Raw genomic sequence first — 18,166 nt, 5'->3', positions numbered from 1 at the left:
GTCCAGAGGTGCTCTCAGAAACAAGTTTGACAGATGACAACCTATTTGCCTCTGCCTTTTACATCCCTGCCATCCAGACTTTCTAACAATCTCAAAGTCACTTCTGAAATGTAAACATATTAAAAAAAATATGCAATTGCTATTAGCATCCACCTCTGAGGTACCTTTCTCTTTCCCATCCCTTCCCAGCTGAGAGTTCCCTTTATATCTAAATGGTGATTGCTTTGGTAATACTTCTGACCTTGACTTGTGCATGAGAGGGCGAGAGAGAGAACGCACGCAAGAGAGACACAACTCAAGCCCTGGAAATCTGTTTATGTATTCTGCGAGCACATCTTCAGAGAGGGTGACTTGAGAAAGAGGGAAGCATGATGTGCATGCCAAGGCGAGCACTTCATGACTTATTTATAAGGGAAGGGCATAAAAAAAAAAAAGATTGCTAAAGGAGAAAGAAGAGAGAAAAATCTGACTTACCTTGTCAGTGTAGACGAAGAACAGAATCACAATGGTGAGCTCCAGCAGGAATATAATTAACAGCATGATAAAAAACTGTCAAGAGAAGAGGGGAAAGGGGAAGAAACAAAAACCCAGAAACATCAAAATCTGTTTCATCTTCCTCCTGCTCTACAATAACTACATTCAGCAGGTCATGCATGAAAAGGGGGCTTTGTTTTATGGACGGCAGGATACAGAGTTACTGCTTTGAGACCAAGCGAGGTGTATGCACCATGCAGCATTGGAAAGCACACACAGGACTTGTCAGGGACACAGTGTGTCCAGACACACACAGCACCTGCTTCTGCTCCTACTAACTTCAGTGAGAGCAGGGGCTTTTTTTTGTTTGTTTAACCAAATTTTTGCAGTTAATGAACTGGCTTAGACATCTCTATTCTTCTCATTCTGTACAGGGTACTTCCCTCTGTGGAACAAGGAAGCCACAGGTCACTCCATTATGGCTACTGGGAAAGTGAAAGGAACATTTAAATGTTTGTGTACAAAGTTAGTGTGAAGCATTCTTCAGGCTAGATATAAAAACTTCTCAAAAGTTTGAACTGGAAGGTGTCTCATTTATACTTATAGCATTAAAAAAAAATTGCTCAGCTTAGCTTCTTGGTTCTGAGGAAACATCTCATCTAATGCCAAAAAACGGGCTTTATAAAAGCACATGGAGTTCCTGGATTACGGATTTCAGGTAGGAGTCTCAAAAGGGCTCAGCTCTCATTGACTTCAGTGGGAACAGAGGTAGGCCAACACTGAGCACTTCTGAAAATCCCACCTTTCACGTTTTGTGATGACGAAAAGAATGTTGCCACTCCAACGCTAGACAGGCTGTGGTACAGTCATGGCAGAACGGCACAGTAGAGTTAAGAGACTTACGAGAGCTACTAAGCTATCTTTGTCTATCTCCAAGGGTTTGTGCAGGACAGTTCCCTGCAATAAACAGGTCTGATGCAAAGTCCATTGAAGTAGACAGAAAGACTCTTATTGATTTAAATGGGCTTTGGAACAGGCCCTAATTAACAGTTCATGGTGTTATGAAAAGAGGATTATTTAGAAATCACATAAAATCAGGAGGACGATGTAACATTGCTCACAGGATCCCCTGCCCCCTACAACTCCACACACCTACCCACCTGCAAGATTAGAATGTTATAACTGAACTGTAACTGCTTTGATTGAAACCTCAGTTTCAGAAAGGGGGGAGGGGGGAAATTAAAAAAAAAATCTACTGCTCCTTTTACTTCAGCCACTCAGCTGCAAACTTATAAAACTTCAATGGCTAAAAAAGCCTGATCAGAGCTTTTCTTTGCCTGATGAATGGAAGTCAAACCTTTGTACCTATGAATTTCTGTGATAAAATAAAGGGCAAGAGATCTGGAGACAGAAAACAATTTTCCACCAGTCCAACGGCACACATTTTGTTGCAGTTGGCCCCAAGAGTCTTCAATTATGGTGTATTTTCACTTCCTCTTCGCTGGAATCTAAAGACTAGAGTGACCCTAGTACCGGAATCTACTTTCACCCAATTCTGGGTTAGGGCACCCATTCATGGCAGCAACCTCCCAGGCCGACCTCCTCGTCATTATCATCCAGAAACTGGATGAACTGGTGAATACCAGCCCATGTGTCACTGGTCTGCAATATTGCGATTTCAGATTGCAACACAGTATTCAGTGAGCAAGGACAAATTATATCACCGTTTACTTGAATGCCGTGGTACTTCAAGAACACCTCTGTTCCTTGACACCTACCTCCCCTGGGACATGTGACCCCTCAGAGATTCCAGAGAATCCATAAAATGTATGTGAATTATATTGTGTATGTCCATAAACTGTGCTTTCCTTTTGAGAGTGTCGGGGTCCCTGGGCCAAAGCTGGTGAACAGGTATATTACAGACACTTCCTATTAAAGTTGCCCTACACTTCTGATTATAAGAATTCGTTTTCAGTTGCTCATAACTTTTCTTAACTTTGACTGTTTTGGCTGAAATTTTCCATGCCTGGTGTCTGGCTCAGGCTGCCATCTCCCCAGAGCAACTGTGCATGCTCCAGCCTTTCACAGCTCCTAGTGCTGACCAGACTGCACGTGTGCTATCCTCCACAGAGTAAATAATCATGCTCCATCCCCTCACAGATCCTACGCGTCACAGGACTGTGTATGCTCTAGCCCAGGTGTACAGAGATTCAGAAGAACTTTCCTTATAATGGCTCCTCCCAGCTGTGCCGGGCTGTAGTGGAGCCAGGCACCATCACTGAGAGCAAGCGATTTGTTCCTCCTGTGCTCTCAGTGACCTCTCTGCTGGGACACAGGCAGTGTGGCAGAGGCAGCTGTCTGATTCGAATACAGCGAGGATAAAAACCAGGCAGGAGGGGGGCAGGGACGTGGAAGGAATAGACTAGGACAAGGTGTCTGTAAAGAGAGAAACTGGGACTACATGAGGGAAGGAGGAGACTGGAAGTTGAGGGGTGAGATTCGGATTCGGACAGGGAATCTGGAGGGGAAGACTAGGATGGGCTGAGTAAAGACACTGCGATGAGAAGCATGAAGAGTAGAGACTGGCCTGGTAGGTCAAGAGAATGGGACTAGGAAAGGACCCAGAAGGGGGTGGGGAAGCAGACAGGACAGTAGAAATGGGGCAGAAGGGGCCAAGCTTGGGAGAAATGGGCAGAAGAGTCTGTGTATACTAGACCACACTTCTCCAGAGCCTGGAATGGAACCCAAGATTCCCGAGTCTCAGAGTTCCTCTGCTTTCAACAAAAGTCTACAAAACCCGCTGGCAAAGTGTGTGTCTCATCCCATTCTAGGGTTGCTTCACACAGGGGATGACAACCTACTATTGTCATCATTTACGCTTTTAGCTCAAGTGGCAGAGGTGTGGGTTGTGGATCCAAAGGGTCCTACCCTGTTAACGACCCATGTGGGTGTCAATATGATGCAGACCTGATGGAATTCCTGTTCTTTCAGTTTGCTTTAAAATAAATAAATACAAACCATTAACAATGTTGCAAAGTAAAGCAGTCAAAAGACAGGAAATGTCCAAATTAAGGTTGTCTGTGGAAATCTAATTTAGTTTCCTTATGCATCTGCAATATGATACAATCTTTAAATACAGGATCACATACTGTTTTAATACAGGACTCATGCTACTTTCCATGCACATGATGGACCTGCTCTTGTGATGAACTGGGGATTGCATAGTAAAGGAGGGCGTTGTCTACAGGTTCATTTGTTGAAGTTGGAATGCGTGTAGTGAAATGACAGGGGATTGCAAGAAGAGAAAGGATGGTAGGAAGCTGAGTGTTGCCCTGGAGGAGTGGTTTACATTTCTGCCTCTGCCACAGAGGTCTCATGTGTAAGACTGCGAATCATTCATGGATGTCATGGCTTCTGTGACTTTCCGTGACCTCCGTGAATGTTGCAGCACTGCTGCGGCTGACCCCAGGACTACCCCAGCAGGTGGGGAAGCCCTGGGGCCAGCCTCACCGGCCACTGCTCTGGCAGCATCAGGCAACTGGTCCCCAGCACTGCCCTGAAGCAGCAGGGCCCTGGGACGCCCCCCAGTGGCAGCCTTCAGGACTGCCCCCCTCCCAGCAAGTAAGATTTAATTACAGGTATTTTTAGTAAAAGTCATGCACTGGTCATGGGGCCATGACTTTTTGTTTATTGCCTGTGTCCTGTTCATGACTTTTACTAAAAATACCCATGACTAAAATGTAGCCTTACTCATGTGATGCCAGGCAAGTCATTTAAGCCAAACTTTTCAATGACTACTACTAATTGTGTATTCCTCATTTTCTGCAGTTGTGTGCTCAGCACTTCTGTAAATTAGTCCCAAGGCGGCCGCCCAGATACTATGATGATGAGGTCAACATAAAAACTTATGTAGAACGGAATAGCTCTGTGAACTTTCCAAACCATGGTATATTAGGATTTCTCTCCATCTCCAAAGCCACAAACAAAACAAGACGATGATTTCTTTTCTCCACAAAATAACAATATTGTTTTAAACAAGGCCGTCAGCCTTATGTCTCTCATGGCTTGTCTCCACTGACAAAACAAGGTACATTTTTACCATGGGTTAACTAACATGCATAGCTATCCTGCTGTAAAAATATAGTGGAGACAAGGCACTGTAGTTTGACTGCCATGTAGGTGAGGTCAACCTCAGGAAGGAGGTGCAGTGCTCACCTCACCTACCTGCCCTGTGGTAAACACGGCAAGTACCCTGTCTCCACCTAGGATTTTACAGAAGGATAACTATTGTGTGTTTCTCACTGTAAAAAGACACCTTTGTAAGGAGTGAAGACAATTCCTCAGTGCCCCCTAGGTGCAGCGGTATTACAGCTTAACCCTGCACACACACTCACATTTTACCAACCTGATGACCATAATCTCAGACCCATGCACTGCTCCACCATGCTGCTCCATTTCCCTAGAACCTAACACCACAAACTGACCTGATTTTTTAATTAACATTCAAGGTGGAATTAAGTCAAACATGAGAGCCAAGGCAGGATTGGCATACAGCAGACAAGTGTGAGCCTATGCAGCCCCTGCATGCCCCCTGAAAACCCTCACCATTTCTTCTGCAGCTCCCTATTAAGTGAGCTCCTGAGCTCGGGTGATAAATAAGAAGAATAAAAAATAAACTTTGCTGCTGTCCTGTGAGACTACAAGCTGTTGATATAATAAAGATTTATGTGCTGAGAAAAACCAATCCCAAAGCAAAGTGTTCATGTAGAACTCCATAAAGAAGATTGATCTAAGCTTGTAGTTAGTGATACTTCACCACAGCACTTGTGAACCTCTGGCATGTTGACAAGGGGGGTTAAGCCAAAAATAATCCCACAGGCTTTAGGACTCAGTGGGAGTGAAGGAAGGGGAGGAGAGGAGATCCCTCCCTACCTTGCTGCTGCTGCTGCTCCTGCTCCACCCTTAATCCAATTCCAGTATGACTTCTCAGCCCTTCCCCTCCATTTCCTTCATACTCCTCCCTCACCACTTTTCCACATAGAGCTCAACTGAGGGAGTAGAGAAAAGGACACTCAACGGGCTGAAGAGGATACTTTGGAGTTGATGCAGCCCCCAAAACTAAGCACAGCCAGTGTGTGTGGGGAGGAAGGAGAAAACAAAAGGAAGAAGATCCCCACTTGCAACCCCACCCCCAACCGGTGCCAGCTCCCCTCATCCAGCACCAGGCTATGACTCAGAAGATGTGGGTTTATTTCCTTGTTCTGCCACAGACTCTCTGTCCAACCTAGGGCAAGTCACAATCTCTGTGTGTCTCATGGACGCATCTGTAAAATGTTGTGTTGTGAGGGTAAATTAAGGAATGTTTTTGAGGCACTCCTACAAGACTGCTCCAGCCAGCAGGAAGTTAAAATTGTGCTGGGGACAAATTTGGCCTCTGGCAGCCAAAGGATCAAGAAAACAGAAACAGGACTTACAGTCGTCTTTCTTCAGCTGCACTGAGCATGACCTTTGTGCAGTCGGGGTTCTAAACCTTTAAGTCCAGGTGAAAGGCAGCTTGCAAACGACTCTGGATAAACAAATCCTGACTGCGCAGTTTATGCATCACAGCTTCCTTCTGAGAGATTAATTTCCCCGCACGCACAGTTCTGAAATTTGGAAGCCCTCCTATTCGACTACACCTTTTGGCTTTCTCACATTAGTTCTCAGAACGCAGTTGTCTTGATTGACTGGCAAGGATTTTAATTTGCCCTTTGATAGAAAACTACACTGAAGTAGGATGTTTTTAAAGTGTATAAGTTAGATCAGACAGACAGTCAAAAGCAGTCACAAGCACTTTATAACAGTGAGAGAGGCGCAGCATGGTCTGGTTTGTGATGCACAGAACTGGGGCTTCAGAGACCTACAGCCTAATCTTGCCTCTGACACTAATTTGGTGCTGTGTGGCCTTAGGCGAGTCACAATCTCTGTTTTCACAACAATAAAAAAAATTAATATACTTATCTACCTCACCAGGATTTAGTACAGTGACGTTTGTATAGAACTTGGAACATGGGAAGTGCTAAGTAGGAGGAGTATTTCTACATGTGAGGTCACCGTCACCCTTATGGTACTAGTGGTCTTTCATCTGAAGATTCATGCCAGAATGCTTTTGTTGCACTTCACAGTTCTCTCAGCCATACCAAAACACAAGATGACTCTCATATAACATGCAAGGTTCCCCTCCACTCGTGGTACATGTTCATAAAAATTATACAGCAGTATATTTTCAGTACACAGTATCTGGAGCATGGTGTGTACTTCTAGGTTTATTACTGTACCTGGTGCTAAAACATACATATGTTTGCATGTGAACACGTGTTCACAAAAGCCTGGTGGACTATATAAAGTGAAAGTGGCCAACAGCTGACAATAAAGAAAGGCTAGAATGACTAGTTCGGAGTTCGTTGTCCAAGACCAGTAAAATGCAAAAAAGGAGACAAAGAGCATAAATGAGGGAAAGTAAATCAGATTTTCTGAACTATTTCAGTTTTAATAACCTAGGGTGTTATTAATAGGGCAATGTTTTATTTTTTAAAAAAATATAAAAGTACATAGTGTTAGGAAATAGATATTCAGGCCTGTCTGTAAAGGCCTATACTCTAAGAATTTAGGTGTATTCTTATCACTTGGCTAGTTATAGAGGTATAAAAGAAAGAATCAAAGTCACTGTCTGCCGGTGTAAGGTCCTTCTCTTACTGTGACAGTCTGAGGCCCTGTGCTTAGGCTAAGGCCTTTGGCTAAGCAGCAGAGGCAGCCATAAGCTGGGAAGCGAACGGTCAGATCCTCACATTCCAAACTAGTCACATTGAAATAAGGTGCTATGGGGCTGTTAGGAATACAGTTCTGTCCTGATAATGCCTATCACCTCCAGAGAAAGGGAAGTGCCTAGAAGATGTAAAAGGAAACTTAGTTTGATAGCATCCTGTCTGGCAAGAACTCACTTATCAATAGCTGGGATGTGAAATCCTCATTTCTGTGTTGTTCTATCACTGTAGTCCTCATTTCCCTATTGTTTGTCTGTATAATCTCTGTCTGGTTCTGTGATGGTTTCTGTCTGCTGTATAATTAATTTTGCTGGGTGTAAACTAATTAAGGTGGTGGGATATAATTGGTTAAATAATCATGTTACAATATGTTAGGATTAGTTAGTTAAATTTCAGTAAAATGATTGGTTAAGTTATAGCTAAGCAGAACTCAAGTTTTACTATATAGTCTGCAGTCAATCAGGGAGTGCGTGTGGCGGGGGGAATGGGAACAGGGAATGGGGGTGGAGAAATTGGAATTATGTTTTGCTAAAGGGGGAAATGGGAACAGGGAATGGGGGTGGGGAAATTGGAATCATGTTTAGCTAAGGGCAGGAATGGGAACAGGGCCACAGGTAAGGCTCTGTGGTGTCAGAGCTGGGAAGGGGGACACGAAGGAAGGAAACTGGAATCATGCTTGCTGGAAGTTCACCCCAATAAACGTTGAATTGTTCGCACCTTCGGACTTCGGGTATTGTTGCTCTCTGTTCATGTGAGAAGGACCAGGGAAGTGAGTGGGTGAAGGAATAAGCCCCCTAACACATAGTACTAATGAAGCCAACAAAATTGCATCAGAATTTACACCAACTAAGGATCGGCCCCATGAGTTTCAAGCTTTGCTTAACTAAGAATTGTAGCCTGTATTAGTGCACTAAGCGATTCTCCTGTCAGCAAATACACGAAATTAATTAATTATTTATCCTGAAATATCACCAACTGGCCTCAACCAGACAGAGGCCCATTGTGCTAGGTACTTTACAAACACACAGAACATGACTGTTCCTATTTCAAAGAACTTACACTCTAAGGCTCCTATCCTTCAAAGACTCCTGCACTAGCTTAAGTGTTTGCAGGATCAGGGCACAGGAGAGAGCTAACAACTTATGGTGCCAGGTTGCTGCATTTCTTTGTGTAAGCATTTAAAAAAAAAACCAATACAGATATGCACCTACACCCACCCATTATAAATACACAAAATAAAACAGAGAATCTTCAACTTGATACATGTATTAGGCGACTGAGTGTAGACTCTCCTTCAAAACAATATTCGCCCTTTCCATCAGAGGTCAACAGAAGGCCAGCCATCTTCTTTTTTTTTTTTAATTGGAGTTCAACCTTTCAAATGCCCCTGTGAGACACAAACTAGAAAAGTGAAGCAATTGTTCATTATGGTTTGCCATCCTCTCTCCCTTTACAACATCTCAGGTCCCACATTTAAACTATGACCTTTCCCTTAGAGGTCACCAAAAAGCCTTAAGTCTTCTTGCATTTAAACCATTCATAGGAGCCTTTTGAGCCAAGATCTTGAAGTCTGGTTTACTCATTCGTTACACACCTCATTATGGGAGGGAAAAAGAAAAGAAATTTGACATTTCTATCAAATCGTGCATTACCAAAAGGTCACCGATCTAACGTGGATTGTAAGCTCTTTGGGGAAGGGACTTCTTTTCTGTGTTTGTAGAGTGCCTCGCAAAAAACTGGGGCTCCTTGGCACTAGGAAAATACAAATAATAAATAGCAATTTTCAACACTACCCTCATCAGCCTTTTGCTATCTAATACACATCTGCCAAGACTACTAATGTTCCAAACCTTTGTTCAACTTCAAATTTCTGCCTTTTTAAATCAACCTGCGACATTTCCCTCTCCCACAATGTGAAATTTCCCCTCCCCCGCCAAAAAATAAAATAAAATAAAATAAAATAAAATAAAATAAAATAAAACGGATTTAAGGCCTGTCAACTCTACAGGGTAAAAAAAATGAGTTGCCAAAATTCTCAAAAGTAAATAAGTAATATTTAGGTGCATTCCCAGGAGAAACGCTTTAAAAGGACTTCATTTGGGTACCCAAAACTGAGGAAGTCAAATTCACTACTCACTCTGAGAATGTTGGAGAGGAGCTTTACTACACTGGAAAGTGGAGATTTCTGCCCTTTCACTGGCATGCACGACTCTTATTTCTAGTCACTTATTTCTAGACACTAAGATAACAGACTGTTAAGTTGTGCTATTTGTATGTGTAGGAAAGGTATTGGAGGTCAAGTTTAGAGGCTTTTGGATTTTTATTTTAAGACTCTCTTCTCAGCCATGTACAGTTTGACTCGTGGAAAGTAAGGCTGGGCCAATATTTTCAAACTTAGGTACCTAAAGTTAGGCAGCTAAAGTGGCCAAATTAAGAGGTGTTGAGCACCCACAACTAACATTAATTTCACTAGAAATTATATGGGATCCAGGCCTCTAAAAATGAGGCCACTTTTATTTAGGTATGTGAGAGGCAAACCAGCACCCACGGAAATCAATAAAAGCACTCATTGACTTCACTGAGCACTAGATTGGGCCCTGAACATGGATTCAGGTGCTTATCTGTAGGTACTAGTTTTTGAAAATGTTAGCTCTGGCCTTACAGGTAGAGGAATACAAAAATCATCCCAATACATTTGTTTTAAAAATCTCTAAAAATAATATTTCTGTAACATAATGGTACGTGTCATACGCAGAATACAAAGTGGAGTGGTGAAGTATAAAGATTTTATCAATGCTCATTTTAAAAAATCAATTGTGTTTTCCCCCCACTTTTAAAAGCAAAAGCTTTTAATATTTAATTGGTCTCGTAAAAAGTCTTATTTTGCATAATTCCCAGAAGGCATCTTGATTTGATATGTTAATAGGGAACAGGAACATTATGAAAGGTTTACTTATTTCTTTACATTGTCTTGGATAATATTTTTTATGAATACCAAAGTAAGAGGGGAGGAGGAAAAGATGCGACAGGAATGGCACTTGCACCTTAGAAATGACTCCTCCTGCTGTTTGGAAAACTCCCCCCAAAGTCAGGACAGGAGACGATAACAAAAGATGCCCAAGACATGAACAATAACCATAACTGAAGTCAACAGCCGATAAAATAATGATCTAGGAGTAAAGGAGTGTCTTCGGACTGGTCTACACTGCCTTGCAGTTTGGACTACAGGTGAGTGTATAACGGCGTGCACCAAAGTGCTGTGCTTTAACTTCTCTGTGTGAATGCTGCAGGTGCGAACTAAAAGGTTCCTAATTCACATGAATGCACACTCCTGTATGAAGAGGACGACTATGTTAATGCAAACTAGGAACCTTTTAGTTTGCACCTGCAGCATCCACACAGGGGAGTTACAGTGCAGCACTTTGGTACCCACTGCTATTCACACCCCTGTAGTCTTTCAGTGTAGACACGGCCCTATATTAGAAGCATGTCAGGGTAGGTACTAGATCTACCTATATGTTTTTACAGCACCTAGCACAATAGGGTCCTGACCTTGACTGGAGCTCCTTGCTATAGCATAACATGACTTTTTTTTAAATGGAAAGATTCAAAATGTAACTGTTTAAATAGCACCATTACAGTAATTTTGGGATCACAGCACTGCAAGCAATGGCATGCTTCACTACAAGATTTCCAAGTTGTATGTTTTGAGAAATATTACTTTTTGCAGTTTTTTTTTTTAAATGTAAACCGTTTAAGTCAGGAGATCTAGGCTTTATTTCCTGTTCTGCAACTGACCTAATGTGTGATCTTAAGCAAATTACTTTGCCTCTCTCTGCTTCAGTCTCCCCTTCTGTAAAATGGGGATACTTACCTTCCTTTATAAAGTGCTTTGAGAGATCTATTGATGAAAAGAGCCATATAAGAGCAGGTATAAATACCATTATTACATTATATCATTCTAACCACACTAAATGTTTCTAGCCTTCAACAGCAGAGAGGGTGTCTTTGCCCTTATTGTAGATGAGACTGGTAGTATCACCTATTTAGCTCAGTGGTTTGAGCATTGGCCTGCTAAACCCAGGGTTGTGAGTTCCTTAAGGGGGCCATTTAGGGATCTGGGTCAAAAATTGGGGATTGGTCCTGCTTTGAGCAGGGGGTTGGACTAGATGATCTCCTAAGGTCCCTTCCAACCCTGATATTCTATTCTATTATTGAGATTGCCTGACATTTCCCATTATAAGACTCTGTGTTCAGTTGCTTGTAAACTTTAACTATTTGGGCTGACATTTTCCATGCCAAGTGTTAGCATCAGGTTAAGGAGGAGTTGTTGTTTTGGTTTGGGGGGTGGGGGTTGATTTTTGAAATTTTAACTGAAATTCTGAGGAAGAGGCTAGGGAAAAATATATTGTGTAGACCATGTTAAAAAAATTCTGGATACCTTTTCTTTGAAAAGGTCTACCACCCCCATTCTTTGAAGCAAAGATTTGAAATTTGGCAAGAGGACTTGGTTGTTGCATCCCCGTGAAAATCCACCCAATTTTTGCCAAATTATAAGCCTTTGAAAAGCAACAGTTCATACATACTCAGTAAAGACTTTCTAGAGCTTCACAGCTAAATTCCCAGAAGACTCTATCTGCACTGGGCAATTGCTGTTCTGGTCTGCTGCAGGCCAGGCTGGGGATGGATAGCAGGAAATCTGTCTCTCCTTTGCTGTCAATACATAAGCAACCCTAATTCTGGCATTCCCTAGCTTCTGAGTGCTTACTTTGCATCTTAAATAATGTTCTTTTCATGCAGTTTGTGCATGTGTAATCTATACTAGGTTTACACAAGTTAAAGACCAGCGACTAATCATAATTTAAGCACTGTCACCTGATAAACCTCTTTCCATTACTGAGTCACCATGGAGTGCTATTTAAAAGACATGTTCTAGAAGCTAGGCCTGCACATTGTTGTAAAATATAGATCTAACATGGGCTAGCCAAATTCACAGTGGATAGCCAAACAATTTATCTGTGGTCTGGGTTAACTAGATCAATACCTAACCAAGCTGGAAGCCAGGGTAGGAGGGGTCTTCATCACATTAACAGTTTCCCCTCTCCATGCATACCTCCAGGTTAATTGTCCTGCATACTTTCTGAGCTTCCTGATGCAGTCTTTAGCTAACAAGTGGTTTGACAGAATAGATTTAGAGTGATCACCAACCAGCACCGCATAGTCTGGAGTGATCACCAACCAGCACTGCATACCAAGGCGTGACAAAAGGATCAGTTAGACCAGGCTAAACCGATGATTTTGTACGAGGCACTTGGCAGCCTCCGGAAAAGGCACGGACTGTAGTTTCACACCACCACCCAACGGAGAAACATATAGATTAGAGAGAGCAAATAGCTATAAAGCCATCCAGACCAATGCAGGATTGTCCACTACAGTACAATTTCCATTTTATTTTGGTCTAGTTTTAAAAGTCCTATGCCATGAAGTTTCCACCACTTCCCTTTAGAGACTATTCCACATCTCACTGTCAGAAAGTTTTTGCTGACATTCAAACTAAATTCTCCCATTGCTCCAACTTATAACCCTTTGTAATGCACTGTATAATTCCTCTCTGCCCATAGTATTTATACTCCTGAAATATTTGTAGATTTATGTTCCACCTGAGTCCTCTCTTAGCCAAGCGCTGCGTATTTAGCTCTTTTAATCTTCCCTCAGAAGTAAATCTTGCCAGCCCCCTGATCATTTTTTGCTACATAAAAATGATAAGTTTGCTCAAATACATTACTGCATTTTTAGTTTATGAGCAACCCTATGAATAGAAACTCCATTATTAAAACAGCATGTATCTAAATTTGGTTCATCAGCTATTATTCTGTAAAAGCCTTAATAGTTAATCCACTGGGATCCTGACAAAGACTTGAAATGCTTGATGCCTGCCGGATACCTCTTACAGATCTGTGTATGTTTATACTCTATTTATGTGCACAAAGAGTCGTCCATCCTGATCCAATACGGTTGAAAGGAATTTGCAGTCATTATCTGCGTGGAGATATCAAATGAAGCACCATGTTTTGCTGCATGGTCTAGAAGTCCTAGAGTACAGTCACAAAGGTGGCCTTCCTTTGTTAGACAGGGAGGATAACGTGACTCATTTATTCAGCAAATCAAATACCACCATTCTGCATCTAAACCAGTAGTTCTCAAACTTTTGTACAGTTGACCCCTTTCACATAGCAAGCCTCTGAGTGCGACTCTCCCTTATAAATTAAAAACACTTTTATATATATTTAACACCATTATAAATGCTGGAAGCAAAGCATAGTTTGGACTGGAAGCTGACAGCTTGTGACCCCCACCCCCATGTAAGAGCCCCATCACCCCCTGAGAGGTCCCGACCCCCAGTTTGAGAACCCCTGAGCTAAACCATCTAATTTGTGCATGGAAATGGCTGTGCATAAAACCTGCATGTGAAGATTTACAGGCCAGTTTGAATATCTGGACTTGCGTGCCCCAGAGAGTAGCCATACGATCCCAACTGTCCATTCTAGCATTCTGTTGGAGAGGACCACCACTTGGTTATCCCTTAGCACAGCATCACCAGTTTCAAATCCTGACTTAGGTCCTAAGTGAAACTAGACCTTTTGGTGCCCTCCTAGCTATTTGCAAATATTTGTCCACATTACAAAACCAAACCAGAATGACAGAAATGGATTGACCGAAGTGATACAAGCGAGGACTGATGGGCACGAGGAGAGCTTTCTGTAGAGTTGGAATAGGAAGGGGAGGTGTTGCAAGGCAGCAATTAAGTGAATGAAGAGAGTCATATGATGTAGCACAAGGACTGCACTACGCCTTACTAAAGGTCAGCCGTGGTAAATACAGCGGTTGCAACAGTGTACAAAATATACCAGCACTCAAGGAGTTAAGAGGGAAAAGACTCAATTTAGATATAGAATTTTTCAGAGGGCTTTTATTCTAGTCTCACTTTCTACTTAAATTATCCAATCTGATTAGTTTAGCAGTTTAGAATTTATTCCTTGAACCGTATATCACGGCAGTTTCAATTGGTATTTTGTGGCCTTTCTCATCATTTTATGACTTTTGTAAAAAAAAAAAAACGTATTCCAAATCAATGAAATATCATAAAATACCAACACCATGCATCAGCCACATCACAAGCACATGCTCAGCACAACCGCAGCTAAACATGATCGCAGAATATTACACTATGGCCTAAAGGAAGATCTCACTGGCTTTTCACTCTCTTCTGGTGTTATCACTTCCCCTGCCCTAAGGGAAAGCACAGGTAAGAGACGACCGGAGTTATACCCTCGTCCTTCAAAATAAAGTTCTATCATGTGTTATGCAGCAATCTACCGCACTTCTAATGTCATGTTCCCACTTGAGTTATGTCATGGGGCGCACTCACCACTAATGGTGCCTCCTCCTGGCCATCCTGCGGATTAGCTCTGGCCAGGCATTGAACACTCCTCCAACAGTCTCTCTCCCATTGTTTACTCACTGTCTGCCACTCAGGGGGCTCCCTCTTAGTGACTTAGCCCTCCAGGCAGGTCACTACACGTGTTTCCCCTTCCAGGCGGCGGGGAGGAAGGGAGGGCTGTATCAAAGTCCCTCCACACAAAATGGCAGTCTTCCCTTTATTGATCCACTGTGCCACTCCTCCAGGGGCTGGTAGGTGGATCCGGCCCACCCTCTACTCTGGGTGCCAGCTCAGGGGCACTCTCAGCAGCAGCCAAAATATGACTTGCCCCATAGCTTGCTGCTTTTCCCGAGCGTTGTCTTCCTCTCTGGCTCTCCCTCTTCTCTGGGCTTGCCACCCAGGGGGTGCCAAGGGATTCGGAATGTGGGAGGGGGCTGCAGGTTGAGGCAGGGGGATGGGGAGTGGGAGGGAATATGGTCTGTGGGTGCAGGCTCTGGGGTGGGGCCGGGGATGAGAATCATAGAATATCACGGTTGGAAGGGACCTCCTTCTCCAGGTGCAACCTAGGCAGTTAATTGGCCCACTTAGCCATCTGAGCTCCTGCAGGCCTTGTGTGGGGTGGACACAGGCTAGAGAAGTATGACTGGAATCACAATGATCAGTGTATGTGCAAGCCATTCAAAACCTTTGGACTGGGATTTGCAAATGTGTCTCAGGGAATTAAGTGCCCAGTTCCAAAGGAATTTCAATGGGACTTAGGAGCCTCACTGCCCAAGGCTCTTTTGAAAGTCCCAGTCCTGGGTTTTAGTAGAATATGTGGATTTTAGAGCACTTTGAAAAATAAGCTCTAAAGAAAAAGTTTCACTCAATCTTAACTATAATGAAGCTGTGGCATTACCCCATAACAACATTTAAGGGCCACAACCTCAGCTGGGGCAAACTGGTGTAGTTCCTTTCCCTTCCATGGAGCTGTGGGAATTTACACCAGCTGAAGAGCTGGCTCTAGAGGTGAGTTTACAATGTTCTTTTCAGAATTAGCCAGTCAGAGTTCTAACAGAATTTTCACTGAAGTCAGTAAGAGTTCCATGCATGCTGGGTTGCAGGATTGGGCTGATAATATTGTAACTGTGCATGATACTTTTCAGCAGGGAAACTGAAAAGGAAAAGATTCATGCCTCAAGAACTTACAAGCTAAAGGGACATTCAAGTACACTACTGTTAATAGTGATAGAGACAAAGGGAAGGGTTTCAGTGACGAGCAAAGGTGTTTTCAGAAGGTTTCTTCTGAAAGAGCAGGGGAGGGGGGCTGCTGGTTAACATTAATTAGGAGCTTTTTCCAGCTGGATGGAGCAACATAAAAAAAACAGGCCACATGGTGTGTGAGAGGAGAGAAAGGGTGCAGTCAGGAGGGAAGGTCAGGTGGAGTGTTGGCTGCAGGAGGACAGAAAAGCAATTATGAAGGAAGAAGCAGAGTTGTAGAGTACTCTGGATTGTGGAATGAATGTCCCAAGCAGCAAGAGAAAGGGCATATTCAGAACATAATATTTCGGGAGGGAGGGGGTCTCAAAGTGGTGCCACCTGAACTCACTGCATGACAAAAATCAGTGTCCCCGAGACAGGGTATTTCTGAGAGCATCATAACACCTGTCAGCATTTCTGCTGTGTTCTGACACATCATCATCTTTCCTAAAGGCACCTTTGTTTCCAAAAGTTCCTTCGACGAAGGATGGGGTGACATATGGTCCCACTCACTCCTACTCCCCTTCCACACCACAGGCAGGTAAAGGGACTAAGTTTCAAAGTATCTTTCCTAGCTGAGAGTCAATGAACATGCCAAGATCTTCATTTAGGGCCACATTCTGATACCCTTAACTCATATTGAATGGCATCACACTCCCTGGATATCCTGCTGAAATCATTGCAGCTCTCTGTGGAGTGAGGTGCTACTTAATATGGGCAAGGGCATTAGAATCACAACACGTTCCCAAGTATGAAACAGTAGCTGCTCTAGTCCATTTGACATAGCTAACTGGAATGCGTCATGCAGCTAAAAGGCCCCTGGATTGGGTTGGATCCAGTACCACATTTTCAACAGAGCACAGAGACCCTGAATGAACATCCAAACTCACACCCTTCTTCAGGTTTGGTTTTAATAGATACTCTGAGCAGTAACACCACATGAACTTCAGCTTGAACTTAGGATCCCTAGTTTTCCTCCTACGTGGAATTCCTAGAGTTGCCAACTTTATAATCACACAAAACTGAACACCCTAGCCCTGCCCCTTCCCAGAGGCCCCACCCACTGCCCCACCCCTTTCCTGAGGCCCCGTACTTGCTCACTACATTCCCCCCTGCCTCACTCACTTTCACTGGGTGGGGGCAGGGGTGTGGGAGGGGATGAGGGCTCTAACTAGGGGTGTGGGCTCTGGGGTGGGGCCAGAAATGAAGGGTTCAGGGTGCAGGAGGGGGCTCTGGGCTGGGGAAGGGAGTTGGGGTGAGGAAGGGGGTGAGTGCTCATGGGCGGAGCTGGGGATGAGGGGTTTGCGGTGCAGGAGGAGGCTCCTAGCTGGGGTGGGGGTGCCGAGGGATTTGGAATGTGGGAGGGGGCTGCAGGTTGAGGCAGGGGGATGGGGAGTGGGAGGGAATATGGTCTGTGGGTGCAGGCTCTGGGGTGGGGCCAGGGATGAGAATCATAGAATATCACGGTTGGAAGGGACCTCAGGAGGTCATCAGGTCCAACTCCCTTCTCAAACCAGGACCAATCCCCAACTAAATCATCCCAGCCAGGGCTTTGTCAAGCCTGACTTTAAAAACCTCTAAGGAAGGAGATTCTATCACCTCCGTCGGTAACGCAGTCCAGTGCTTCACCGACCTCCTAGTGAAAAAGTTTTTCCTAATATCCAACCAAAACCGCCCCCACTGCAACTTGAGACCATTGCTTCTTGTTCTGTCATCTGCTACCACTGAGAACAGTCTAGGTCCATCATCTTTAGAACCCCCTTTCAGGTAGTTGAAAGCAGCTATCAAATCCCCCCTCATTCTTCTCTTCTGCAGACTATACAATCCCAGTTCCCTCAGCCTCTCCTCATAAATCATGTGCTCCAGCTCCCTAATAATTTTTGTTGCCCTCCACTGGACTCTTTCCAATTTTTCCACATCCTTCTTGTAGCATGGGGCCCAAAACTGGACACAGTACTCCAGATGAGGCCTCACCAATGCAGAATAGAGGGGAATGATCATGTCCGTCGGTCTACTGGCAATGCTCCTACTTATACAGCCCAAAATGCTGTTAGCCTTCTTGGCAACAAGAGCACACTGTTGACTCATATCCAGCTTCTCGTCCATTGTAACCCCTAGGTCCTTTTCTGCAGAACTGCTGCCTAGCCACTCGGCCCCTAGTCTGTAGCAGTGCATGGGATTCTTCTGTCCTAAGTGCAGGACTCTGCAC

General features: G+C 43.7%; 1 protein-coding gene across 1 annotated transcript in view; it reads right to left on the bottom strand.

The window, feature by feature from the left end:
* Nucleotides 1-18,166, bottom strand: part of TSPAN4 (tetraspanin 4) — a 271,582-nt gene that overhangs the window by 60,299 nt on the left and 193,117 nt on the right. The window contains exon 3 of the mRNA XM_077819880.1: nt 475-549. Coding sequence (XP_077676006.1) covers nt 475-549 — 75 coding nt within the window. The remainder of the gene's footprint in view (nt 1-474; nt 550-18,166) is intronic.

Source organism: Eretmochelys imbricata, chromosome 6 (genome assembly GCF_965152235.1).
Source record: "Eretmochelys imbricata isolate rEreImb1 chromosome 6, rEreImb1.hap1, whole genome shotgun sequence".
NCBI classification, from domain to species: Eukaryota; Metazoa; Chordata; order Testudines; family Cheloniidae; genus Eretmochelys; species Eretmochelys imbricata.
This window is presented reverse-complemented; position numbering and strand designations above follow the sequence as displayed.